We start from the raw sequence: 27,770 nt of genomic DNA on the forward strand, positions 1-27,770 counted from the left end.
GCACTCAGCAAGCATTCATGGAACTTCTTGGGGTCTGTGTCAGAGTATGTGTACATACTTGTATGTACACACAGTTTGAACATATGGAGCCCTGCAATGATCCCTCCCAAGGGGAGGGCATGAGTGGGTAGCTTCTCTGAAGAAGCTGGCCTAGGCTCGTTAACCAGCTAGAAATTGCTTTCAAATTGAGGTGCACTCTGGGGATCTCCCCCAGCAAACTCTTCCCCCTTTTCCCCTGAAGCTTTTTATTGAGGAAGTCTCTGATGCTTAAATAAGGCAGAGGATCTAACTGAGCAACGCCTCATTTATCCAGCACCATCAGGAAAGAAATGAGGTGTCTACACACAAAGGCATTCTGAGAAAGTGAAATCTAAATTAAGCTTCTGGTGGCATCCCCCGAATGTGCCCTTCACTGCTGTCCTCAGCGGCTCTGAATCCAACTCTCTCTCTCTCTGGGGATAGTCACATTCCCTCTTTTCTAAGAAATAGGCCTCTCTTGTCCTCTTTAATATGCTGTTTATAGGATGTTGGGAGCTAGGAATTCAAAGTGCTTGCCTTTCTTCTTCCCTTTGAGTAGGTCTGGGGCCCTACAAGGTATCCCTCTCACAGGGTGCCTGACACATCTGTGGTGCTCAGAGTATCCGATTACAATGAGGTTTGCCCAGTTCTCTCCAGATACATTAACCACATTAGGGGTCACTGTGGAGACAGTGATGTATTTTCTAGCCTTGAAGCCCAGCCAGGACCTGGCATATTGAAGAGATACAGAGAAGGTTTGCTGAGTGAGTTCATGAACATGTTAAAATCAGACTGGCTGGTTTGGCTTTCAATGGAGTAAAGGTCGCAGGCCATAGGACACCAGCTTCCTGAAAGCTCCTATACAGCTCAGAGGTCCTTGAGCTTAGCTCTGTTCCAGAGAAGAAAGGATGCTCTAATGAATAGTTATAGCCACAAGTCATATGTGGCAGCTAAGTTTCCCTCTTTAAATTGTGCTCTGTGATTACAGTATTTATATCCACTTAAAATGTCAACAAGTGTCCCCGCTATCTGGCACCAGAAAAATCAAAGGTCTTGGGTCCTCACTCATTTTAAAGAATCTCTACAAGAGACTCAGGGCCCATGGACCAACTCACTTCTCCTCTACCACTTCAGGACATGACATCTGCCCCCCTCCCTGCCCCACATCTGTAGCCTCCCTCAGAAGGTCCCAAGAGCTGGCAACATTGCAAAAGAGACCATCCAAAGGGTGGCCATCCAGTTCCAGAGGAGACCTGCCTGTCGACACCCTGCCCCAGAGACAGTGGCATCTAAGGCTGCTCTAAAGTGGTTAGGAACTGCTGCTCCCTCCCTCCCAAGAAAGTCATGCTCAGCCCTATCTATGTGGAGGCAGACAAATGAGGATGGAGACATACACAAGCTGATGGCAGCCAGGCAAGCTCCCCATCCCTCTACAACACAAAAGATGGAGCCACAGGACACCACAGATGAGCAGCTCAGCCCAATGTATTGGCCACAATGCTGAAGAGAGCTTTGGGTTAAAGAAAATCAACCGAAATGACTTGCAGGAAGCGTGGGGCATCAGGAGAGCAACTGCTTAAGCAAGTGATGATGCCGGCCCTGAGCCAGAAGCAATGGAATGGCCCCGCCTGGAGACACGGATCCGATCATCTTACGCTTCTCCCGGGCCGACAGCCCCGTGCTGACTTCTTCAGCACTTTGTAAAGCACGTTGATCAAAGGTTCATTATTTTTAATCTGTTCCGAACAGAAAGGCAAATACAACAAAACGTAACAGGTAAGACATCCAACGACACTTGAAGCAGCCACAGTCTGGGGGTTGGCGAAGGGGAACCTTTGCAGCAAGGCGCGCAGACAGTTAGGACAGGCTTGGTTCGGGAACTCCTGACTGGTCGCCTGCCTCTGAAGAACAGGCCTAATCAGCTTTGCTTACTTTGGGGGCAGGGGGCTGTGTAGACTGACCATGCACAAGGGCCACTTCCTGGCTCACTTCCTTCCTACTTCTTCTGCAGAAGGCAAGGGGAAGCCTGACAGAAGAGATCCACTTCCTCCTGCCTCCCTCTCTACATCTGTGACATCTGGAAGCTTGGCTTAGAGAGGATCCATGCCCTCGTCTCATTTCTAACAATTATTTTACACAGAAAGTCCTTGAATTTCACCTCCACATGTGCGGGGCAGCTAAACGTCCATGTCTAACCAACGGTCCCAAATGCTCATAACTGGAGCTGGAGATGGTCTGCCAGGCCTTCGAGACGGCCCAGTAGGCAAGGCTGCCACCGAACCTGAGGACCTGAGCGCAATCCTGGGACCCACGTGGTGGAAGGAGAGAATCAGCTCCTCCACATGCATGCCTTAATACACACACACACACACACACACACACACACACACACACACACACACACACACCTCCAGCCTTACCATAAGCACACAGACAGATTAAAGAAATGCAAAGAAAGAAAAAACCAAAACACTGTCCCCACCCTCTGGGTGAGTAGATCCCAGGCCAACAGAAGTTTTATCTTTTTTTTTGGTTTTTCGAGACGGGGTATCTCTGTGTAGCTTTGTGCCTTTCCTGGATCTTGCTCTGTAGACCAGACTGGCCTCAAACTCACAAAGATCCGCCTGCCTCTGCCGCCCGAGTGCTGGGATTAAAGGCATGTGCCACCACTGCCCAGCTAGTTTTATCTTTTATTAGAGGGTTGGATACTGAACCAGGGCCTTAGGTATACTAGACAACTATTTTATCCCAAGTTATACCTCTAGTCTGACATCAGGATTCCTATGCTGGCTCTCCAACTTCAGTGTGCAGAATCACCTGGAAGGCTCAGGCAGAGGCAGGCCTGGAGTAGGACTCAAGATTTTCCATTCCTAACAGATTCCCAGGTGTCCGCTGCTGTAGCTGGTCGGAGACCACACTTTGAGAACCACCACTTCTGAGGGAGGTGGAGCTCAGTTCGTACAGGGCTTGTCTAGCCTTCACGAAACCCTGGGCTCCATCTAGTACCACATAAACCAGGAATAGATACACCTATAATCCCAGACTCAGGAACAGAGGCAGGAAGATACAAGTTCAAGGTCATTGGGCATTCAAAAACAACCTGGGATAGGTAAGACAGTGTCTCAAAACAAACAAACAAACAAATACAAACAAATCACTTTGAGGCAATCTTTCTCAACCCTGGCTGCACTTTAAAAACACTAAGGAATTGTTTTTTGGTCTGGTTTTTAAAGAGTAATGCTTGAATATTATCAATTAAGTCAGAGTCTCTCAGCATGGCACTCAAGTATTAATGTGCATTTTCAAAGTTCCCCAGGGGTTTGTTTAGCTCACAGGCTGGGAGAGTAATCTCTGTCCCTGAACGGCAGACCTCAACATTTAGTGTGCACAAGAGTCATACCAGAGCTTGAGATCAAGAGTGCTAACTCAGTAGAGACCTCCAGATTTGCCTTAAAAACAAAACATATTTACTTACTTATCTGTGTGTGCATCCTATAGTGTGTGTGTGTGTGGGGTGTGTGTGTGTGTGCCAGAAGTCAGCTTGGAGTTAGTTCTCTCCTTCCACTACATGGGTCCTGGGGATCAAATTCAGGTCATGGGGCTTAGCAGCAAGTACCTTTACCTACTTTACCTACAACCCCTGGTATTCATTCATTCATTCATTCATTCATTCATTCACTTATTTATTTATTTATTTATTTACTCATTCATTCATTCATTCATTTTTGAGTCAGGGTCTATGCATCTTTGGCTGGCCTGGAATTATGTAACCCAGGTTGGCTTTGAACTTGAAGCAATCCTTCTGCCTCTGTCCTACTGAGTGCTGAAACTGCAGGCATGGATCATGCCAGGCTCTGAAGTTTGTTGACTTGTTCTTTGAGACAAGGTCTCTATGGGAAGCTTTGGTGGCTGTCCTGGAACTCCCTATGTAGACCAGGCTGGCCTCAAGCTCACAGAGATCCACCCACCTTTGCCTCTCAGTCCTGGGATCCAAGGCGTGAGCCACTATGCCTAGCCTAAAAAAAATTTTTTTTGTTGTTTTATTTTGTTTTTCAAGATTCTCTGTGTAGTCCTACCTGTCCTGGAACTCACTCTGTAGACCAGGCTGGCCTCAAACTCACAGATCCACCTGCCTCTGCTTGCCAAGTGCTGGAATTAAAGGTATACACCACCACCTTGAATTTTTTTTTTTTTTTTAAGGGAAGAAGTCATTATGTTCTGTAAGCTGGCCTGTAATTTACAGGCTCAAATCATCCTCCTATTTCAGTCCCCTAAGAAGCAAGATCCACAGGTATGTATCATCATACCTGGTTCAGATCTATATTTTTAAAAATCAAGTTCCTAGGTGTTCTAGAAATAGCTGATGCCCTAGATAACAACCTAAAAAACTCTGCCCCAGAAGCTGACTTTGAAAACCGACAAGTCCTAATCTCAGGCTCAAACTGTCAGAGAGAGCACACAGTGTTACACTCCTCCCCAGAGACAAGGAACTTCCTGGGGTTGAAGGCAACCTTCTGTATTTGCAAAGACATTGTCTGAGCAGCAGAAGAGACCCCGCTCAACGTTGTGTGAATGTGTTTCGCAGCTGTCTACCAATAGCTCAGAGCCAGGAGTACAGGCACACAGCCAGGAGCATCACTTGAGCCCAGGTATTTGAGAACAAACTGGGCAACACTACTAGACTCTGTCTGAAGGAACAATTTGTTTAAATGCTATGGACAACAGCGACCCCATCACAGCCTACTCTTGGAAGCCAATCAACGCAGTGCAGGTCCTGGGAAGCAGAATTTCCATGATGGAAACACAGCCCAAAGACGACAAACTCAGGGCTGAAGTCAGTTACACTCATGGAACTTTGCAGAAGTCCTTTAAGTCTCTGAGACTCGGGTTCTTGGCTAACAGGATAGGGACAGTAGTTCCTATCACTTGGGGTCACTGAGGAGAGAATTAACACCAATGCACTAGGTGCCCACATTGCCAGACACTGAGAGAATTAACACCAATGCACCAGGTGACCATGCTGCCAGGCAGAACAGGAGCTTCATCACTGCCCCGTCCTTTCTGCCCTGGCACCAACAAGAGAAAGGCCAGAGGAGCAAGCACTCTCCAAACAGACGCTACAAGCATCTTCTAAGAGGTGCCTTCATCTAATCCCCTGGCCCCATCGCAGCAATAGTCATCTGAGTGAGGAAAACCGAGAAAGGTGCTAGGGAGAAAACACCACCACCAAACTCGGGAAACTGGTGTCAGCTGGTCCGAGGGTGGACAGGTCCCGGATCCTTGGCTCTTGGGTCAAGAAGATAAAAGAGCCTAAGTCAACACAGCAGAGTGAGGGAACCAGCAGATCAGATGTGGGAAGGAAAAATCTCTAGAGAAGCTTGTTCAAGGACTGGAGATAGAGCAGTGGTAGTGCACCTGCCCAGCAAGCACAAGGCCCTGGTTGTACAGACAGACAGACAGACAGACAGAAAGACAGACACACACACACACACACATACACACACACAAAATTGACTTTAGGAACCCAGGCAGTTATCCCATCTACTTGAGTGGCTGGTGCAAGTTCAAAGCCAGCCTGGGCTACAAAATGAATTCAATGCTAGTCTGGGAATCTATTAATAGTAAGACCTTGTCTTAAAACAAAAGGTAAAAAGAGGGCTGGTGACATAGTTGAGTATGGCTCAGTGGTAGGGTGTTGGCCCCACATGCATGAGGCTGGAGGTTCAATCCACCCCACCACAGGAAGAGGAAGTTGGTCCTAGAGAGGCTGAGCTGGTCTCTCATAACCAGAATGGTCTTCAAGGATCACTCAAGTGCATCTACTTTCCTAGTGTGTGATCTCTCCCTGGTCTGTCTCCTCTGCAGTGCCACATTCACATCGCCTTATTCCAAGGAAATTCTGCCCAGCATGTCAAAGATCTGTGAACTGATAGGTCTTGGAGTTCCAATCTGTGTAGCCCAGTGACAGGATATTCACTGCTATAGAGAAGGCCCTTCCAGAAAAAAGCATTTCTACCAACTGAACCCTGTCTGCCTGTAGCTGCCATCCACTCGGCTTAATCCTCTTTAGAGCCACAAAAAATGCACTGTGACACAGCAGAGCATTACAGCCTGTCTCCCTTTCTCCCACGTTGTCCCTGACTCCCTGCCACTGCACTGCAGCTGTGCAGCTGCCTGTGAGTCTACTCAGGAGCACACTTCCTACTATGCAGATCCTCCCTGGCTCCTCAGACGCTGGGGGAAGAAGAGAACCTGAGTTTGCAGGTGAAGGGGACATCAGCATATCAAGGTAAGCAGAGCACTGATATGGTCAAACCCCTGGACCACTACTCCAGACAATGGAAACTGGAACGACCCTTTTAGTCTTAGCAGGCTGATTTTGAACATCTGTAAACATGTTCATCTAGAAACCCTTAACCCTGGGCTCTGGGTCCTGCAGTTGGCCACTCCTCTGAGAATCCAATATCCCAGCTGGGTCTGTGCAAGGCAGAGCAGGTCCCTGCCCTCTGGTGGAAGCCATGGAGGTACACGAGCCTTTCTGATCAACACTGCACACACAGTCTAGTATCTTCTCTCACACGGGCAGTGGGAGAGTCAAGTCTCTCTCAGCTGCAGAAGAGGCTCATCTAGGGACTAGCTCTCTGAGAAGAGCTTAGTAATTGCAGTGGCAGACACACAACCAGGAAAATCTGGCCACAAGCTCAGCTGTTCTCATGACAAACAACATCAGCAGCCAGAATGCCCCCTCCAGTGACATAGCTCCTAGTTAGGAAAGCACCCCCTGGATGCAACTTGCCTCTCCAGCCTATCAAATCCATTCCCAGCCATTGGAAACCCAAGCTTGCCCCCCCCCCAAAAGTTTAATGCCTTTGGAACCAGAGCAGCACAAGACATGTTACGAAAGGATAGTAGCAAGGTGAATATAAGCTTTAGAATAAGCACTGGACCCAAATTTATCTGTCTCCAGTGTGGCCTTGAGAAAGTAATTTACTTCCCTTATGGAGCTACTATGCAAGCTAATGCAACAAAGTAAAACACATGACATGGCCATCACTACTCAGCTTCTGTTGGAGTCTGGACAAACAGAACTTTTGCTCTGAGGTCTGTGCCTCAGTTTCTCCTCCTTTAATCTCTGTGCTCACTGAGCCTTCCTTCCTAAGGCCTAGGACAGAATCAAGAGTCAGCATGATTTGTTTCTACCTCACCCCATGACTCTGATCTCACCACTGTACTCCAGCTCTCTGTGGCTCACTCTGGTCCTGTCCCCACCTACTTCTTAATAACTACTCCGCCATGATTCCTCAAAGCTCTGTTCACATGCTCCCCACTTCCTCCGAAGCCTTTCTCATGGCCCATAGGAATTCACATGATTCCAGCTCAGAAGTGAGCCAAATAGATCTTTGCATGATCACTGTATATAATATTATTTGGGGATATTTCTTTTCCCAGCCCATACTATTTGGAAATTTCTTAGGACTAGAGCCTGAGGTGGTTTTTTTTTTTTTTTTTTTTTTTTTTTTTTTTTTGCATCTGACCTTGTCTTCTGTACAACTGGGCACACAGAAAGTGCTTAACAGATGCATAAGTGAACTGGGAGATATCAAACCAAAATCCTTGGTAGACTGTCAGCATGGGAAAACCCCCACCTGCCTTAGGTGCTAGTATCTACAGCTGAGCCCCATGAGGCTGGAAGGTCACTGCATTAGAAATGACTTGAGCCAGGTACACAGTGCAGTAGAGATAAGCATGGTCCATAGGCCCCTTCCCTCCCTGGGCTGATTAAGATTTCTCCCCTCTAGTCTGTTCCACAGCCACAGCACAAGGAGGGCTGTCCTCAGAAGGAATGTACAGGGCTGTGGCAAGTCGGTAGCAGCTTTCTCCAGGAAAGAATGCATCCCATTTCCCCAGGAGCCCTTCAGGTCTGTTGTGAAGGCTGAGTCAGAGCCTGAGCTTTAAGCCTGCACAGGCTCCTAGTGCTCAGCTCTAAAGGGAGAGGTTATGGGTGGGCCTCAAGGTCCCATGACTCCATGTAGAACTTGCAACCTATCAACAAACCCAAAGGACCCACCAAGCCACTTGTGGCTGAAAACTCACATTAGCCACTCCCTATGAACCAAACACACTCCCACCAGCAAAAGAGACTCTGATGAAGCCAATGGCTATTTTCCAGGAACCTCTGGGTCTAACTCGGGGAAAGAAAAAGATCAAAATCATGACCCCCTTTCTCTAATCCAGAGACCTCTCAACAGGGCTCACAAGCAACTTCACAAGAATCAGACTGTAAGCAATGAAGTTCTTCTGATTCAGACAATGGTTTTCACTTAGGGTGTAGACTTTGAGTGTTGGGCTCAGTAAGTAATACTCTCAGAAAGATGAGTATCTGTGGGAGGTGGGATCCTGATGCCACTCACCTTCAAAGATGTATTATCTTTATTTAGGAATAGTGTGTGTACTATGTGAGCTTATTCCCACTTTTGCATGCAGGTGCTGGTGAAAGCCAGAGGGAATTGAATGTTCTAGAACATAGTAATAGGTGGTAGTGAGCTGCCTGAGGGGGGTGCTGGGAACTGAACCTGGGGCCTCTGCAAGAGCAGCAAGTACAGCTGAACACCGAGCCATCTCTCCAGCCCTACCACCCACCTTTAGATCCAGGTACTCCAGGTCCTTCTTCAGCTGGAGGTAGGTGTCATCAGCCTTCCCAGGAAGCAGAGAGAGAAACAAAACAGTTACAAACACTAGGGGTTAAAAGAATCAGGTCTTCTCAAGTAGATCATTCACATTACACAACTCCGGAGACACAGGACCACAGCAGACTGACACACTGGGCCATGGAGAAAGCACAGATGTCTTGCTGCAACTCAGAGCCCTCTTTTGGCATGGCAGAGCTTGGGGGTCACTATGGGGAAAGCCAGCTTATCCCTGCACCCACTGTGGATTGATGAAGAGGACCCAATAGGGGAGCTAGGCAGTAGAGCAGGTGAGGTAGATGACGGGCTCCTGAGGCAGAACCAGGAGATCTGCCTGGAAGAGCACTTGCCACACACAAGCCAGGCTCCCACTGATGCCACTGCTCTCATTCTTGACATCAAGCCTTTGGGCTGGGCTGGCTCACGTGCATGAAGTAATACGACCCCCAGGGATGTGGATGGACGGATGGAAAAGGCAGAGAGACAACTTGGTGATCTAGCAGGTCTCAGTATGACCTTGACTCCAGGAGGATAAGTAGCAGCTGCTACAAGTTTGCTGGAAGCTTTGCTCCTTTTGTTCAGCAAGAAGCCAAAGAGACCACACCAGGGCCTAGGGAAGGCTCCTGGGTGAGACTGCTGGTGGCAGCTCTCATGGCCCATCAAGCTCTTCAGTGTGATTATTGACAATAAGGCTCCTCACAAGTCACACTCCTGTTCAACAGGTCACAGAGGCTAACTGAGGCAGAAGACTTGCAAGAGCTTAAGAATGGTGCAGTCACCATGTTCTCAGTGGACTGAGGGCCTCCAGCTGAGCAAGCCAAGGATGGGAAAGGTAGACAGTTCTGGTACGAGACCATCCCATACAACACACGAGAAGTTCACATAGTGCTTTAGCAGGGAAGCCCTGTCTGTAAGGGGTGCAATGGCTTGCATAGGCTTTCCCCATACTGACTCCTTCCCCACTGGCTTCCCCACACTCTGAACAGGAGGAGAGAAGACAGCTGGAGCATGTTGTTTAAAATCAAATTCACGCTTAAGATGTTTTTCTTTTCCTTTCTTGTGTGTGTGTGTGTGTGTGTGTGGTATGCATGTGTGTGTACATGTTCTTACATGTGTGGGGCACACACATATGTGTGAATGTGTGAACACTCCATTGCTCTTCCATCTTATTGATAAGGCAGGGTCTCTCAATTACCCAGAACTCACTGAAACTGCTAGTCTTACTAGGCAGCTTGTGGGGGGTGGGGAGGGCTGGCATCACAAGAGGACAGCCCCACCCGCCCTGCATTTACAGGTCTCACACACTTTGATGGTGAGCCCTCTGTTCAGTCTCACAACTCACGTTTGTTTGTTTTTAACATGGCCTCTCTTAACGCCTGTCTTTCTAACTACATTTCCTGGGTCCTTCAGGTCTTGCTAAAAGGGGTCCGGGAAGGAAAGTGACAATCCTAGCATCCGCATCTGTCCTCTCTGGCTCTGTGCCACATGGAGGCCAGGCTTATGTGGCTCAACCTCTGCTGTCCAAGGACAAGTGCACACAAGTCCGTTTCCTTTAGCTGTTCCAAGAGCCCAGGAGAGCCACTCCCTGGGCAGTCTCAGGAAGCCTGAATGCCAAGCCCAAGCCCTGGTGCTATTTAACACTCTACAACAGGGATTCTGGCTCCGGTCTGCAAGCTCCTGGGGGCACAGCAGCGAGTCACTGCCCCTTCAGGGTCCTCTTGTCCCATAATGCCAACTCGGTCCCACTTTACCTACACAGGTTCCTACAAGGCTAAACAGGACAAACGATAAGAGCTGTTCCACACTTCCCTCCAGGCTGACCCACATGTCTTCAATGAGTGACAAGGCTGAGTGACGTGAGTGACAGGGCACAGCTCTTAGACAAGATGACCACATGCCAGCCTGGCAATCACTCTGCATAGCTCAAGAAGCAAGGTCCAGGTGTGTCCCACCCCATGCAGCCCCTCCCCTGCACCAGAGCGGGTGGGGGTGGGGCGCTCCACCGTCGCCCACAGTGACTGGCTGTAGCATCCAGAAGCAAACAGGCAAGGAAGAGGGAGAGAGCCAGCCAGCAGGACAGACCAGCGCACATGGCACAGGGGAACATGGGTGGCAGGCCATCCCTGCCGGGGCTCAGGAGAGCCCACCGGCGCTGACCTGGCAGGCAGGAAAGGTCAAGTAGTGGTGCAGTAACTGGCCCACGGCGAAATTGCGCACGCTGGCCAACTTGGCCTGGTGCCGCTGCAACCGGGTGAGCAGCAGCGAGAGCTCTTCTAGCTGCGGGCGTGTAGACACATCGGGAGGGAGTCAGCCACCGCAGGGCAGGGCGCACGGCTGCAGCTACACTCTTCACCCCGTGCCGGGACCACACTGCTGTGACACCACTAGGCAATGATCGCATTGGCTCTGTCATCAGGGCAAATAAAGGCACCACCAGCACAGGGCACAGGAAACTGTTTTCCCGGAAGCCACCAGTTCAGCTTCACCAGAAGGATGAGTGCTTTGAAGGGAGAGTTAACCAATCACAGTGAAGGCCAGGGAGGAGGAGGGATGCTAAAGGAGAAAGCAGGTAGCTAGGATAGCCAAAGAGGGGACCAGCCCAATGTGCTCCTCCATTCTCCTCAGTCTTGGGAGAGCCTGCTACAAAGCCTGGGTGAGCCACTGGGCCTCTGTCTTCTCATCACTAAGGAAAGGTTAAAAGCTACCCTATGGGCTGCAATTGATTGGCTCTGAGGGAGGAAATACCACGGGCTAGGGTCTCCTATGCGAAGGTATGTTGATCACCTGGAGAGGGTGGTGAGGGGCCACTTACGGATTTTCCGTGTAAGCTGGGAGCACTGACAGTGTGAGTCATGTAGCCCATGGACGGCATGGAACGTCGGTCCACATGAGAGGAGTTCTGTAACAGGAGGGGAAAAGCCAGACTGAGGCCAGGCAAGGACTCCTCAGTCACTCACCACCAGGCCCACCTATCATGTGCCCTTCCACCTGTCTGAGCCCAAAATGAATACACCGTGGTCCCCACTGGGCACAGCACAGCAAACTGAAAGGTCCCTGGAGAGTTAGACCTCAGTTGGGTTGTTACGGATAAATGAACTGACTGAACACCAACACCTTTTCTTGCTTGTAGGCTGCCAGGAAGCCACTGAGTGACCCTGTCCCTCAATGCCAGACCCCAGTCACCTGGCAGACGGTCCCAGGCCTCACCTTGCCAGCATGACCCCGTGCCTTCCTGGGAGAACCTCCCAGAGAGATGTCCACACTCCTCCTCTGGTCAGGTGGCTTCACCGTGACCCTTTCTGCTGGTGTATGTGGCCGCCGGGATGGGAAGGGCCTAGGAGGCCCTAGGCTAGGAGGGATGTCAGAAGGAGACGGAGGCACGGAGATGGAGCGGGGCACCTCCAGCAGGCTCCGGCTGCGGCCCTGCTCCATGACCTCGGGGGAGCCAGCTCCTATGGGTGCTGTGGGGCTGCCATGCCGGAACTGCTGCCTCTGCTGCCACTCATATAGCTGCCACACGGTACCATCCCTGTGTGCCCGGCGCTCCTCACTGGACATCTTCAGGTGGCTGGCTCGGTCCTGTGCGTACTTGTAGTCACTGGGCAGGTTCCGGGGAGGGGGGGAAGAGCTCCCAGAATGATGTCTAGTATTCTTGGGAAGAGTCTGGTAGTTTTCCGGGAAGGATAGGGGCTGACTGGGACCCTGGCGAGGAAGTGTCGTCTGGTCTAAGGGCAAGCTGAGAGAGAGAGAGAATGATGTCAGGCCATCACACGAAGCAACACAGCTAAGGAAATCCATGAGGTCAGCTTACTGGGGAGACTATGAGGACCCAAAACAGTGACTGAAGCAGACACATAGGGCTTCTCACTGAAGAAGACCCCAGAGGCAATTTTCTCTGACAGCCAGGACCACCATGGGTTCCCTTGCCCATCATTCCTCAGCCAGCATGATTAAACTGTCCTTTCTCTCCTGCCAGCTGCCAATGGCAAGCAATGTGTGTGGATCTGGGAAGGTCTCAGTTCTCTCCTGCTGCTGGGGAGCCTAGCACCAACCCTCACTGCTCACAAAGAAAAGGGCTGGAGCAGGAGTCTTCCCTCTGCCACCCTCTAACCCAGAGACTGGTTCCTCCTCCTCCAGACAACTCTGGGAGCCTCCTGATGTGTTTCCAGTACACAGTCACCTGATCTGATCACCCCAGTGTGCCCCAACCCTCCCCAGCCCCCACTGCCCATGTACCGCTTACATCCTTGGCCTGGTGCTCATGGCTAACATCTGATATCTAACATCACACCATCCTGCTGTCTTCTCACTGCTCCTTCCAGGGCCAATAGCCTAGAGGTCAACCCATGCTGCCTGTCAGGGAGCTCCCCCACCTCAGTACCTTCTCACTACAAAAAGCAAAAGTAGGGTGTAGCCTGTGCTAGGTTCGAATCTGAATTCTACCATACACAGGTTATGTGGCCTCAGGAGGCTTACTGAATGCTGAGTCTCAGTTTCCCTACCTGTACGTGAGGTAGTATTACTGCTTCATCTAGGGGTTCTGAGAACTAATGAGACCGGCAAGGGAAATGCATCCTCTGTGGCTGACAGCCAAAAGGTCCTTCACCAATGTCTGCTTCCCTCTGGTCCTTACAGGACTGCTCTTCCATCTGTATTCAGGCTCCCCACACCCTGTTTATCCAAGACTTACTCATTCTCCAGGAAAATGGCCCACATTTCTCCCAGGCCCACAAGCCTGCAGTATGTCTACTATTCAACTTGATGTTTAAGTATGGGACTTTTGCAAGGTTCTGAACTGATGTGATTTTAATATTCCCAAGACATCTCTTCCCCAGCCAAGATGAACATTCTTAAAAGACAGAAAATGTGTCTCACACTCCATGGTCTGAGAAAGTACCAATGCAACAGCCAGGTAGGACAGGAAGCCACTGGCTATCCCATTTCCTGACGGAAGAAAAGCAGCAGCAAGGGACAAAATATGAAATTCTTAAAGAAATTAAAATCCAAGCCAGATGTAGTGGCATATACTTATAATTCCAGCAAGAGGGAGGTGGAGGTAGGAGGATCAGAAGTTCGAGATCATCCTCAGCTACATAGTAAGTTCCAAGCCATCCTAGGATACCGGAGACCTTATCATAAGGAAAAAAAAAAAAGTATAGGGGTTGGAGAGATGACTCAGCAGTCAGAGTATTGGCTGCTTTTCCAGAGGACCCAAGTTCAAACCCAGCATCCACAAAGGGTTCATAACTATCTGTAACTCTAGTTCCAAGAGATCTAATACCCTCTTTCTGACTTCCATAGGCACCAAGCATGTGTGGTGATGCACAGACACACATGCAGGTAAAACATCCACAACATAAATTTAAAAAAATTGAGGCTATGGCCAGTGAGATGGCTTCCTAGGTAAACGTGCTTGTCATGCAGGCCTGACAGTCTGAACTCAATCCACGGAACCCACAGTGGCTGGAGAGAACTGACTCTTAAAGTGTTCCTGACTGCTATATGTGCTCTGTGGCACTCTCATGTGCCTGCTCATGTGCGTGCGCTCTCTCTCTCTCTCTCTCTCTCTCTCTCTCTCTCTCTCTCTCACACACACACACACACACACACACACACACACACAATTCATTGTTTTTTGTTTGCTTTTTTAGTTTAATCTGCAAGGTATTGTAGTGTTTTAAAGAGAAGAGGCTCTGGGGTTACAGAAGCCAGAGTTCAAATCCTGGTTCTGTCTTATCAACGTCACATAGCAAACTTGTACACAGTGTATTACTGTGTGTCAGACATTGCTCTGGGCCGATGTAACTCCAAGCATGGTCAGTGGAGGCAGTGGCAGCAGCAGCACCCAAGGCCTCGTTCAAAAGGCAGGTTCCCGAGTTAAGCCAGACACTGTACACTCTCACTTCTCCGTGGGACGCAGAGAAGGAATGAGTAAAGCTGTCGTTACCAGAGCTGGGGAAGGCAGGATAAAGAGGGAGATGTTGGTCAGTGTGTGCAAACCTTCAACCAGATCAAGGGAGCATGTATTAGAGCCCCACTGCACAACATGGTGACCACAGCTACTAATGATATATACTTCAAGACTGAGTATTCTCACCACATACACACATAAAATATATGTGGGTGAGGTGATGAGTATTAATTAGCTTGTTTTAACCACTTCACAATGTATGCACATACTAGAATGTCCCATCTACTCCATCAATATATAATTATTACTTTTTAAGATGCATGATGCATGTATGTGTGTGTGTTTGTGTGTGTGCACATGTATTTGGGTGTGGATGCCCATGTACATGTGTGTATCCAGAGGAGGACATCAAGTATCCTGCTCTAACACTCTGCCTGTTCCCTTCAGACAGTGTCTCTCACTGGCCTAGAACTTCTTGTTCAGACTAAGCTCGCTGGCCAGTGAGCTCCCAGATCCATCTGTCTGTCCCCTAACACTGGAAGTGCATTAGTGAAACACCTGGCATTTATATGGACTGAAGCTAAACTCAGGTTCTCAAGCTTGCCAACTCCCATCTCTCTAACTCCATAATTATTCCTTTTTGGTTAAAAGTAAAAGATGGAGGGAAGCCTTAGCATTGGCTGCTCCTGCAAAGGACCCAGGTTCAATTCCCAGCACCCATGTGGTGGCTCACAGCCATCTGCAACTCCAGTTCCAAGGACTCAGACTTGTTTTCTGACCTCTGCAGACAGCAGAAACACACATGGTATACATGCATGCAGGCAAAACATTCATACATATAAAATAAATCTAAAAAGTCTTTTAAATACAGGGCTAGGATATAGCTCAGTTGCTAAGAATCCTTGCAAAGAATGCACAAAGCCCTGGGTTCAAGACCTTATCTAAAATATAGTTTTGAGGGCCAGGCGGTGGTACTCATACCTTTAATCCCAGCACTTGAAAGGCAGAGCCAGGCAGATCTCTGTGAGTTCGAGGCCAGCCTGGTCTACAGAGTGAGTTCCAGCATAGCCAGGACTGTTTCAGAGAAACTTTGTCTCACAAAAAAACTAAATAAATAAACAAACAAACATAAAATCACTTGTATCTGTCTGACCTCAGGTCTGTGTCTTTTCTGAGTCTCACTTCCCTTTTTATAAAACGTGAGTAATAAGAACCTCTGACTAGATCATTGTGAGGAGTAGAAATGGGCGCCATCAAATATGGTAGCTTCCCTTTAATAGTTTCTTTTCATTCAGTCAGGGTAATTTTAAGATTTCTTCAGCCAAAACCTGACTAGCATGCAAGTGTGCCTGCTTGCCACTAGGTGGCAGAGTTTTCATTCATTTTCCCAAAGCCCATGTCTGATGTGGTAGCAGCACCCAAATCCTCAGAGGTGGCGGCTGGAATAAAAATGTGGGGCTTCCCCTGGAGGCCAGGACTTTGTAACCATTGTTCATTCCGCCTGAAGTAAAACTTGAAGTATGCAAAGTATGTCCCGGCCAAGCTCCTTCTGTCTTTCCAGCCCACGTGCGGCCCTGCCTACCATGTTCAGATGGTCACAGCACCCCTCTACCCACTCCCCCACCAGACAGTGCCCCAAATGCCGAGCCCATGCTCCAGTCCATGCCTTCCATTTACGCACTGTCTGCCATTTGGGGTGACCTCAGATACTAAGATGATGGTGGGCATTGGCTCCTGCGGCCAACTGTAACAATGAACTGGCTGATGGAGGGAGAGCCAGGACAGGTCGACAGGCGGCAGGAGCAGGAGCAGGCGGGCGCTCCTGGGGAAGCTCTGCCCCGAGAACAGGCAAGTGTCCAGCCTGGCCTTCCACAGACAGGATCAGGAGCTCCTGGTCTCTTACCTGCTCTGTGGCTCCAAGAACAGAAAAGTTAAACAGGATATCCTGAGAAAGTCGCTCCAGATACAGTCACATCAGAGCATAAGATCAACTTGGTGACCACTCATGTGTGCTACAGGAATTCCTCACCCTAGCTTCCACATCAATCATGCAGGCTTTTCGTTTCCTATTGTGTTCCCCCAAATCCACTTCTAATCCCGGGCCCCACCCCACCTTTTTATTTAACAAGTGCACTTTACTTTAAACACTGGTGCAGGTGGACATAGCAGGCTAGAGTTTCAAAAACAAGCTCAAAGAATATGAGGACTCAGGGTATGGGAGACTCTTGCTAACCCCATTCCGACAGAGTTAAGTGATAGGGAGTGCAATAGAGATGTATCTCAAAATATGGGGATGTTAGAAATAGTTCCCCATGTGGACCAAAGCAGTCTAATAGTCTTCCTTCCAACGCTACAACGTGCTCTGTCCAGTGACTTGAGGCCAGCACCGTCTTAACTATACACAAAGCAGAGATAGCCGGCTTCTTTCTCTGCATTTTCAAATGGAAAATGGATCAAGTTCCTTCATTAAGCAGCCAGATCCATTTGTCACTCACTATTGGACATTACAATTATATATATACACACACACACACACATATATATATATATGAGAGAGAGAGTATGTGAGTGTAGAACAGACTGGCCCGGAACTGACAGCTACCCTCTGGTGATTACAGATACGTGTCACGAAGGCCAGCTACATACATCTTTAAGGATAAACATCTGGGAATGTAGGATGCAGTCCTTTCGAGACATGGTGCAACCTCGGGCTGATGGCCATTCTCCTCTATACTCTGCTTTCGGGACCCACTTCAGGACTGATTCACTGTGACCCACTTTCGATCCCACTAAGATCAGTTTCCACCACTGGGCTCTGCAGTGACCTCTGAGGCTAGCGAACTGTTCTCTATGGACGGATGACTGCCCCTCCCCCTGCCCTTTAGGTAAGAACGGCACCAACTCCTACCTCACATCCTGGGGAATGCTAGCACCATCAGCCCTCAGTGCTACCGCCTCTTGTTCCCGTACTGACCACTCACCCTTTTGGCCCCCTGATACATGCCGCCCCCATGCCTCCTGCAGGACAGGCCATTGTGTGTAGTGGAGTAAGGGAGGTCTGTGGGCTGTCAGAAAGGCTTATGGAGACACATTTCATCAGTTAGAACCTCAGTTGTTTGCTTTTTTGCAAATACTTTGTCCTATAAAAGGTTCTCACTGGCCAGGCATCCCAGTGACTCCTTCATTCCTACAGTCAATTGCCTTAGGCCTACACTTGGAAACTAGCTCTGCCTGGTTGTGCTGTGCGCATCTCTCATCATGGCACTTGGGAGGTAAAGGCAGGTAGAGCTCTGTGAGTTTGAGGCCAGCCTGGGCTACATAGTGAGATAAGAGAGAGAGAGAGAGAGAGAGAGAGAGAGAGAGAGAGAGAGAGAGAAATAGAGAGAGCGAGCAAAGGGTATAGAGAGACAGCTTGGCTGTGGAGAGCACTTGCTGTTCCTGTAGAGGACTCAGGTTTAGTTCCTAGCATCCACATGGTACGGTTTCTAACTCCAGTTCTAGGGGACCCAACATTCTCTTCTGGCCTCTGTCGGCACTGGCCACATATTTAGTACACAAACATACATGCAGGCAAAACACCTATACACACAATTTAAAATTTTTTTCAAGTGAAAAAAGAAATTAGCTCTATCGAGATGGGCAATACAAGATGTCCCTACCTAAGCCAAAGACACTCATTGGAAGAAAAAAAGACCTTCCTCAGCCTTCCTCATCTCAGCTGCTACTCACTTGCTCAAGTCCAAATTCTAGGGCTTATTCTCACCCCCTCCCCTTCACCATGCATATCTAAAGCACGGACACATACACCACCTTTTCTAACCTCATCTGTTTGTTTCTATGTGTGACATTACCGTCCTGGGCTGCTGCAGCAGCCACCTCCTCCCAGCTCAGTAGCAGTGATGTCATCAGAGCCCATCACTCCCTGTATAAACCCTTCCAGTCACTCCTCCTATTGCTCTTTTTGTTAATTTAAATGCCTGACCTTGAACTATGAGGCTCTATGATATGACTGTACCGGCTCTGCAAGCTCACTCAGCCATGGGTCACCTCACGGCTCAGCACCAAGGACAACAGTACCACTCCCTCTGTTCTGGGGCCACAGCCTTTTGTTTTCAGTAAAACACGACATTTAAATAAATAGAGCTGACACCTGCTCTTTCCTAAGGAGAAGGGGCAAGTCTCTTAGTTACAACACAGAAGCCTTTCCCTCTGGTCAGTCCCACAGCCATGTCGCTAAATGAAGTTCTTTAGTGTGTTCACAGCCTTGTGGGCCACACATACATGGACACCATGCCCACCTCTGACAACAGGCCTCAGCTAGGAGCCATAGGTGGACCCTGTACTCCCTGACAGGACGGACGAGTGTCTGTAGAGCCTAGGTTCCTCCTGGACTCCTCCAGGCATCTGGGGGTGACAGCTGGGTCTCAGTGCCTTCAAGAGTCTATAGGGACTCCTCAGAAGCAGAGGGGCAGCAGTGTAAGAGTTGACCAGTTAGTGACACTGCTGGCCACGTCTTTGTCCCCAGACCACACTTTAAACTCTGTGTGTCCTAGGCAGGCTGCTTCCCTTCTCCAAGCCCATCCCTCTGGTCTATAAATTAGAGCTACCACCCCTCCTTGGAGGGCTATTAACGGTATTTCTCATAGAGGTAGAGAGGTTAATTAGCTGAGCAGGTACTGGGGAAATGACAGCTATTCTCTCTCTCTCTCTCTCTCTCTCTCTCTCTCTCTCTCTCTCACTCACACACACACACACACACACACACACACACACACACACACACCGTTACCATGTTCATTAGCACATATCAATACCATGACTGACCTCCTTCCATCCCCCTTCTGAGCCTTTGCCCAGTGTTCTGCCTGGGCCATCTTCCTCTGGCTGTGTTTCTCCAGGTTGGCCCTGGGAGGAGCAGCACGCTGGTACCCACTGGTCCCATTTTGTTCTCCTGGGCCATAAGAGACAGGTGGCACACCATTCTTCTCAGCCCGCTGTGGCTGTGCTTGCTGGCCTCGGGGACCACCGGGTAGATCCACAAATAAGGCATCCTCCTCAGCTGGCAAGTACGGGGACCTGGCCTTGCTCCTGTCCCGCCTGCCCTCCAGTGGGTCTCTTTGAGAACGGAAGCGCTCCTCCTCCGGCTCCCTCCTGTCGAAGCCATAGGAGTCTTCACAGCCTCGATGAGGACAATCTCTCAAGTGCCCAGGTCCCACATGGCCGCATTCTTGACAGGTGTCGGTGTGGTTGGCCTGTGGCATGGCCTGCCGCTCCACCTTGTCCATGTCCCTGTAAAGGCAGCAGTATATTCAGCCCACACCACAGCCAGGACCCCCGATGGCATTCTATACTCATCTCTGGAACCTGCCCCCCTCCCCGCCCAGTCCTTTCTACTGCTGAGGGGACCTGGTTTAACTACCACCTCCTCCAGAAAGCCGCCCTTGACACACTCTCTCAGTGTAAAAGGACTGCTCCCCAACACAATCACCACACTGAAACTGCCACGCCAGACCACACACTTTAGTGTCTGTCTCCCACTGCCTTCCCAGCCTCACCCCGCCACCTTCACCTCCACTGGGTGACTACTAAAGGTGTGAGCTGAGGCTAGACGAGGGGCTCTGTGACACTGGGCAGGGCTCACCTGTCAAGGCTTGCCCACACTGTCCTCCAAGGGACAGGTCCCAGTTCTGTATGTAGTACCACCACTCAAGACAGAACAATGGCTCGCTGGAGTCAGACGGACTCACTCCAGCATAGGTGGAAAAATGAGCAGGAACTCAGATGGGGCACAGTCTAGCTGTGCTCCGCAGTGAAAAGGTTCTGCCCTTCAGATACATGGCTCTATGATGGCACTTTGATCTGGGAGCACAGAGCAGGACCCCCGCTGTAGTTATAACACGGTGATGAGAGCCCTGTGACCACCCAGAAGCTCAGCTTTCCAGGATGAGTGCAGACTCACTCTAGTCTAGGGGACAGAAGAACGCACAGGGCTGCTTCTCATGTTCAGGTCTAAGTGTGGGCTGCAGAGCCTGGCAAGCAGTCTCACCTGCCACTGTCAAGGTTCAAATGCCTTCTCCACAGAAATCCCAAGTTATGTGGAAATAAAGTTTACCTGTACTTCTCTACAATTTTTTGTTTTGTTTTTCCAAGTCAGGGTTTCTCTGTGTGGCCCTGGCTGTTCTAGAACTCGCTGTATAGACCAGGACGGCCTTGAATTTAGAGATCCACCAGCCTCTGCCTCCTGAGTGCTGGGATTAAAGGTGTGTGCTACCACTGCCCAGCTTCCCTACAATTCTTTATTATTTGTTTGTCTACCTATTATTTTGTGTGTGCACATGTGCCATGGTGCGTGTGTGGAAGTGAGAACACAGCTCACAACAGTCAGATCTCTCCTTTCACCATGTAGCTCCTGGGGACAGAACTCAGGTTGTCAGCCTTGGTGGCAAGTGCTTTCACCTGCTGAACCGCCTTGCCAACACTATGCCTCAAGGAGGAGTCCAGGCTGACCTTGAACGTGCACCACCAATAACACTGACAACCCGAGTCCTATCCCCAGAACCCACATGGCAGAGGAAAGAATCAACTGGATGGAAGCTGTCTTATGAATGCCACATGCAGACCTGCATTTGTATATACACAGACACACACAAAATAATACTTTAAAATCAAGTCTCACTGTAAGCTCACAGAGAAATTCTGTTGCACAGGATAGCTGAGTGGTTTGATTGGCCTCTATTCCTCCCCTTTGTCAGTGGACCCCACCAGCAGCTTGGAGGTGCTGACCTTGGCCTCTGTCCACAACACTGTCTCTCATCCTTACAGGCTGTGCTCTACAGCTGCCTCCTGGCTCATCCTGGGAGAGGCACAGTGGTTCTGTGCTTTCATGTGTTCCCACACTGCCAAGTGGTCACTCCAGCTTGGAAACCCAAAGAGCTGTATCTTTTTTTTTGGGGGGGGGGGTCTCACAAATTCCAGGCTATTCTCAAACTCTTATGTAGCTGAGGAAGCCTGCCTCTACCTCTCAGGTTCTGGGATGCCAGGCCTGGTACATGCTATGGTAGGGCTGGAACCCATGGTTTATGCCTGTTAGACAAGCATTCTACCAACTGTGCCCTATCTCCATCTCCAAGTAGCTCTATCTTCTTACTACATGCACTGGAGATAAGCAGTCCGACAAACACTCCACTATCATGCGCTCGTTAGGACTGGAGGAGACACTGCTGACCCCAAAGTCATGGAGTTGGCTGGTGTCCTCTCATCTCAGAGCTAACATTATAACAATAAATCTTGGTTTTTACTGTACATCGAAGGAGGATACACCCTTCCACACATGCTAACACTTCCTAGAAATCAATTTGATGGGGGGACAATTACATCTATATTTGGATTAACACCAGAATTTCCTGCAGAATAAACCTCTAGGGAGTGGTTGAGAGACAAGGGTCTGGTACTGTTTTCACCCCTAAGATTTGGGGGTTACAAAGCTCCTTATCCTCATGGCTTCCAGGACTTAAGAGACACCTTTATGCCCCAAATGTTCAGTCTGTGACTCAGGTAGGCAAGCAGCATTTCCTGCTTCCTTAGCCTTGCCTGACTTCAACATTAAACAACTTACTAAGTCAGGGGCTTTAACCCCCCCCCCCAATTTGTTTTCTCCTGGTCTCTCTACATTCTCAATAATTTACCACATGACTTCTTAAATCAGAAGACCTGTCACAAAAGAAATCTGCACTGTTCAATTTAGCACAGGGCAGGAACCGGTGAAGTGGCCCTCACTGCTGATGACTCTGTCATTCAGAGGGCTGGCCACCAGACCACAGGGGTCTAGAACTGGGATGTCATAAACCCTTCCCAGATGGGTTTCTGCTAGAGTCCTGAGCACTGGTTCCCAGGCTCAGAAGGAGGTGAGTTCAAAGCGAGGACCCACCCTGGGCACCATCTATAGCTTTGTGCAAGACTGAGGAGATGGGGCCTCACAGTACCTGGAAGGCAGGCAGGTTCCTTCACTCTGTTAGTGTTTAGCGTTGAGGAAGGAGCCGCTGAGAGCAATGGAGGCCGGAGTCACTTCCTTCTTCCCTCTCCATTAAAAAGGGCAACCCCCGGCCTCACCCCAGGGAAAAATCTCCCACTCCTCTTCAACTGGCTCTGCTTTACCTGAACTACAACAGTGGATCTGATTGTGCTAAGGACACTCTGCAGCCTTCAGCTGTCTCCCCAGTGAGTCACTCCTACATCAGAGTGGCATCGACAAAATCCTTTGTGAAGCTGAAAACTCCACAGTCGTCTCAGCCAGGTCATACACGTTTTAAAGCATTGTTGCCATATGTGCAAGGTCATATTGTGTGCCAGGAACTTGACAAAGCCCACCTCTCATCCCTGCAACAACACTGCCAGGTCAGCTCTGCCATGTCTAGGGAGGCTGAGGACACCCCCACGTGGGGGTACTTACAACACGTCTCTCATGGAAGGGAGGGGCAGTAAGTGGGAGTGCTGAGGTAATCACTGCTCACAAGGCAGACCCCTGAGCAAAGCACATCACTGTCTCTTCCTGTCAGCCACTAAAACCCACAGACTGGATGAAAGTGACACTCAGAGCGCCGAACCATCTTGTGCCAGACCCAGTATCAGTAACACACATGGGACTCCAACCCCATCAGATCTGACTCCAAAATCTGCAGACACAAGGCTGAAAACGTGTTTATCAAGTACTTCTGCTGCAGCTTGTCTAGCCATACATCACCCAGGGTGAACAGATTCTGGAAGGCCAGAGAAAGTACAGAGAGCTTGAATGTGGGGCCATTTCTGAGAAGGCTGGTTCCTTACACAGAATCCCAGAGCAGTATCCACGTTGTACCCTGTCATTCCAACCTTTGAAAATACTTTTCTTTGGGGGTGTTGGGGGAGCAATGTATCACTGTGCAGGTGTGGAGGACAAAGATCAACCTGTTGGAGCTGGTTCTCTCCTTCAACCTTGTGGGTCCTGGGGAATCGAACTTGGGTTGTCAGGGTTGGAAGAAAGTGCCTCAACCTGCTAAACTATCTTGCCAGCCCCAGCCAAGTCTACCTGAGAAATTTACAGGTAGAAAGTTTTCACAACTGTTTAGTTCACCAAGTCACACTTAGTCATGGTAAAAGTCATCTTACCAACTTACGTGCGCTTTCCCCCACTCCCAAATGCAGGTTGATCAGACACTACCTCTCCTCCTGCTACGACTTCAGTATCAAATGCCCTTCATGAATATTTGCAGAATACAAGATAAATAGATGACCAAACGTGCAAGTCTAAGTTCACGGAGGTCCAGGTGGCTGGGCACAGAGAATAGGGAAGGCATATGTGCCAGCTTCAAAAGCCCTGTCAAGGAAATGGGATTTTATTCCAAAGGTGACTAGAATTGAGTTCCTTCAGTCCCAAGACAGGACTGGAAGCAAAGCTTAGAAGCTGAGGGGACTTGAGGTACCCTCTGATAAGCCCTCACTTGTCCATTTTGTGAGCTGCAAATGCAAACGGGCCTCCCTGCTCAGTGCTTTGGCTCTTGGGGAGAGACGCCGCCCCATCCTTAGACAAGGTGGGAAGATGGATGTCAAGACAGCCCCAGGGAATCAAACGAGGTCCAGATGTGATGGTGAGAATATAGAAACGGAGGGGGGGCAGGGATGGGACCTCATCTCCCTTCCAACCCAGGAAGTGGGGTGGGGTGTGTATCACAGCGATCTGAAACCTGTGTAGGAAACAAGATGATGAAAATCAGGTGCAGCCAAGGAGGTGTAAAAAGGAATTCCCTGGAAGAAGGCTAGAAGAAGAGGGAGGGCTTCGGGAGCTGGGGCTGAGCTAAGCACACTGCTAGGAGATACACTGGCAAAGAAGAGTGTGTGATTCTCTCAAACACTCACAGTTGAAACTGGAAGGGTGCATAGAAAAAAAAAGGGCAGATGGTGTTAACTATGCCAGGAGCTACAGAAGCCAGAGTATCTGACACAGAGTACTGACTGCATCTCAGACTCCTTGCTAAGTGTGTTTAATCCTTGGGAGGGTCTTAAGAACTGTGAGAAACTGACATGTGAAAAATACAAATAATTCTCACACAGTGTCAGTGGTGGGTGGGGAAGGGAGCTAGAATCTAACCCCACATCTGAAAAGCTGCAGAGACCAAGTCCTGGGAGGAGGTGGTCAAGACAATAGGAATGGAGGGTGGGCTGGGCAGGGGTCTGGAGAGATGGCTCAGAATTTAGGGGCACTGGGTGCTCTTCCAGAGGACCTGGATTTGATGCCCAGCACCCACAAGGCAGCTCACAACCATCTATAGCTCCAGGTCCAGGGAATCCAACACCTTCTGCTAATTCCAGTGGGTACCAGGCATACACAGACATACATACATACAGACAAAATATCCATACACACAAAATAAAATAAAAATTAAAAAGATAATACTACATATAGCAGGAGGCTAGGGGTGCATTGGCCAGCCTAAGTGATGGCCACTAGTATTCTGCCACTCATCCCAACAAGCCATTTCCAGGTCTTCAGCCTGATGCCCTCAGCCTTCTCATGGGACAGACCCTCTGCTACAGTCCCTGTGGCCCACAGGACTCCACTTTTGTCCTAGGGGTGAGGCATGTGTTTTGAAGGGCCAGTGGCATCATCATCGAGTGCCTTCTCTGGCCACCATGGGTGGTGGAGAGCCTCGGTGTGGCTGAGGTCAGCCTGAGGGTGCATCTCAGTGCTTCTCGGGCAAGCCCCTAGCTCTGCTGCTGGGCTCCAAACAGGATGGCCACAGCTGAAAAGTGCTACCTCTCACCCTCAGATCCAGATGTTCCCAAGACCTGCCCAGCCCAGAGCCTGAGAGAATGACAGTCTCTGAGCCCCAATCCAGCTGCTCTAGAGCTAGGTATATCTTGAACTCTTCGGGAACCTGAAGCAATAATCCCCACCCCTTAGAGGCACCTGCAAGCAACAGACCTGATAGATGCCATGTTCCTAAACACGGTACAGGACAGAAGATCTGGGTGAGAACTACAAGACAGGAGGCTGATGCAGGGGTAGGGGGGCACAACCACTAACAGGGAGGGAGGGTGTCAGTGGACCACCAGACTGGAGGAGTGAGAAGATTCTGTCCTACCCAACATACACTGTCACTAACCAAACGTCTGAGCATCTTATTCTAGAAACCCAGAACAGTTAATGAGTCTCTGTTTGGTTGACATTTCATCTCCCAGGTGGTTAAGGGAAAAAAACGGTACCATGTCTTTATTCTGACTCAGAAGGCAAGAGTTTTTCCAACTTTTGAAGGGGAAGGAAACTTGAGCAAACATGATGGAATTTTATGAGTTTGTTGGGAGCAAAAAAGGGTGTAATTTTCAGAGAAAATGCTTAAGATAAGAATCCCTTGCAAAACCAAGTATCAACTGTAATTCATCAAGATGTCCAAATCTTGAAGTAATTAATCTCCAAAAGTCCTGGGCATGTGGTGCTTTCTGTTAGAGTACTCTCCTGTTATAGCCAATAGCATTCTCTGCTGTCTTTACTCACCATGGGGACACAAGCATTAACATAACCAGACACCGCTTCCAGCCTGGCGTGCTAGCATTTGCACATTCTCCTGGAAGTACTTGTTCTAGAATGTGCTTGAGAGAGATGGCCATCCTGAACATAGCACAAAGAGCAGAACTGAAGCTCCATGGACTTTTTCTAGCCCCCATCCTGGGAACCCTCCATCAGGACTGACCTCTTCAGTGATGACCGAGACAGCACCTGTGCAGCCTGGTTCATGGCCCTGACCCAGGCGTTCATGTCCTCTAGGGTGTCAGCACTGAAGTAGTAGGTTCTCATGCCCGAGTACTCAGCCTGGGAGCCCGCTGTGGTGGTGCTGTAGATGAGCGCCCTCATTCCTGTGTGCACAGCCTGTAGCAGGAGGACAGACAGGTTATCACACCTTCTCTCTGGGAGCAAGAAAGAGGGGGAACATCGGCTGTGTCCCCGCTAGATGAAGCCCCAGCGGTGGCCAGTTTGTCTTCACATCTGAAAACTGTCACACCCAGATGCCATGTTCTTAGATTGCCAGACTCCAAGACTGAAGTGGTTCAGTTTCCTGGGCTTCAACTGGCATGAGACGTGATGTGTGCCTAAAGCAGCAGCTCTTGTCTTTTAAAGACACTGTGGATCTGGGCAGAGCCAACCAACATCTGACTGGGATTCTGCAGTGCTGGTGCATTTGGCCCCTCAAGACTATACATTGTGGGGAGCCTAGAAAGAGCAGTGACTCTGAGGGCTTCTAGTTGGAAACACCACCATATGCTGAGCCTGAGAGGGCAGTGGCCTGCCTCCTTACAGTTAAAACCTCACCCCATCTACACAGGAAGATGCTGCAGAAAAGGGAAAATCATGAAAGAACCCATCCTGTGGCTCCTGCCCAAAATTTTAGTCTCTTTTTAATACCAGCAGCCTGGAGAGGCTGGGCCAGACCTGTTTTGCAGATGAGGCAAATGGATCTGAAAGGCTCAGTAACTCTCCCACATGCCACATCTGGAAGAGGTTCTTAGAGCACTTACCATCACCAGACACTGCTTCTTTTACAAACTTCACACGAAAAGGAAACTTCCTGTTTTGCTCACTACCATATAACCAAGAATAGAGCCTGGCATATGGTACATGCTCACTATTGGCTGAACGAATGAATGAATGTGAGTGAAGCGTTAGAACTTTGGTCTAACTCCCAGCCCAGGCTTCTCTGTGTAATGCTTACAGGCCCTATACAAAATGCAGGTAATTCTGTAATGGGATCTAGGCAGATCCTACCAGTGACCAGTCAGAGGAAACACTTATAAGTTGGGGAGTAGCATGCTTTCAGTATGCATGGACAAATCCTCTCAGAGACGCCTTCAGCATTTACTTCTCCCCACACTCGACATCCAAGTCCCACAGTGCACATTAATTATGGCAAAAAATACCATTAATATGTCTGAGTCTACCTAACCATGCCTATGGAGACTGGGCAGACTTTGCCTGCAGCCAGGGTCTCCACAGTGGGAGAAGAAACCACATATCCCCACTTTGAATATCTTAGGTGTCTTTTCGGTCCCCTCTGTTTTAGCAAGCAGGAGCTATAGCAATAAGAACAAGAAGAGACTTGTGCACGCCTTCCCATGCACCAGCAGAA

At 49.4% G+C, this 27,770-nt stretch overlaps 1 protein-coding gene across 11 annotated transcripts in view; it reads right to left on the reverse strand.

The window, feature by feature from the left end:
• Plekha7 (pleckstrin homology domain containing A7) overlaps positions 1-27,770 on the reverse strand; it is a 185,333-nt gene that overhangs the window by 22,576 nt on the left and 134,987 nt on the right. For 7 of the 11 annotated variants that reach the window (XM_036190121.1, XM_036190112.1, XM_036190156.1 and 4 more), the window contains 7 exons: positions 26,340-26,515; positions 19,441-19,905; positions 11,913-12,441; positions 11,518-11,604; positions 10,863-10,982; positions 8,659-8,712; positions 1,674-1,754 (listed from right to left, as the gene is read on the reverse strand). In XM_036190121.1, the coding sequence (XP_036046014.1) occupies positions 1,674-1,754; positions 8,659-8,712; positions 10,863-10,982; positions 11,518-11,604; positions 11,913-12,441; positions 19,441-19,905; positions 26,340-26,515 (1,512 nt within the window). The remainder of the gene's footprint in view (positions 1-1,673; positions 1,755-8,658; positions 8,713-10,862; positions 10,983-11,517; positions 11,605-11,912; positions 12,442-19,440; positions 19,906-26,339; positions 26,516-27,770) is intronic. The other 4 variants (XM_036190159.1, XM_036190163.1, XM_036190150.1 and 1 more) reach the window with 3 other exon arrangements.

This window comes from Onychomys torridus, chromosome 1, assembly GCF_903995425.1.
Source record: "Onychomys torridus chromosome 1, mOncTor1.1, whole genome shotgun sequence".
Classification (NCBI taxonomy): domain Eukaryota; kingdom Metazoa; phylum Chordata; class Mammalia; order Rodentia; family Cricetidae; genus Onychomys; species Onychomys torridus.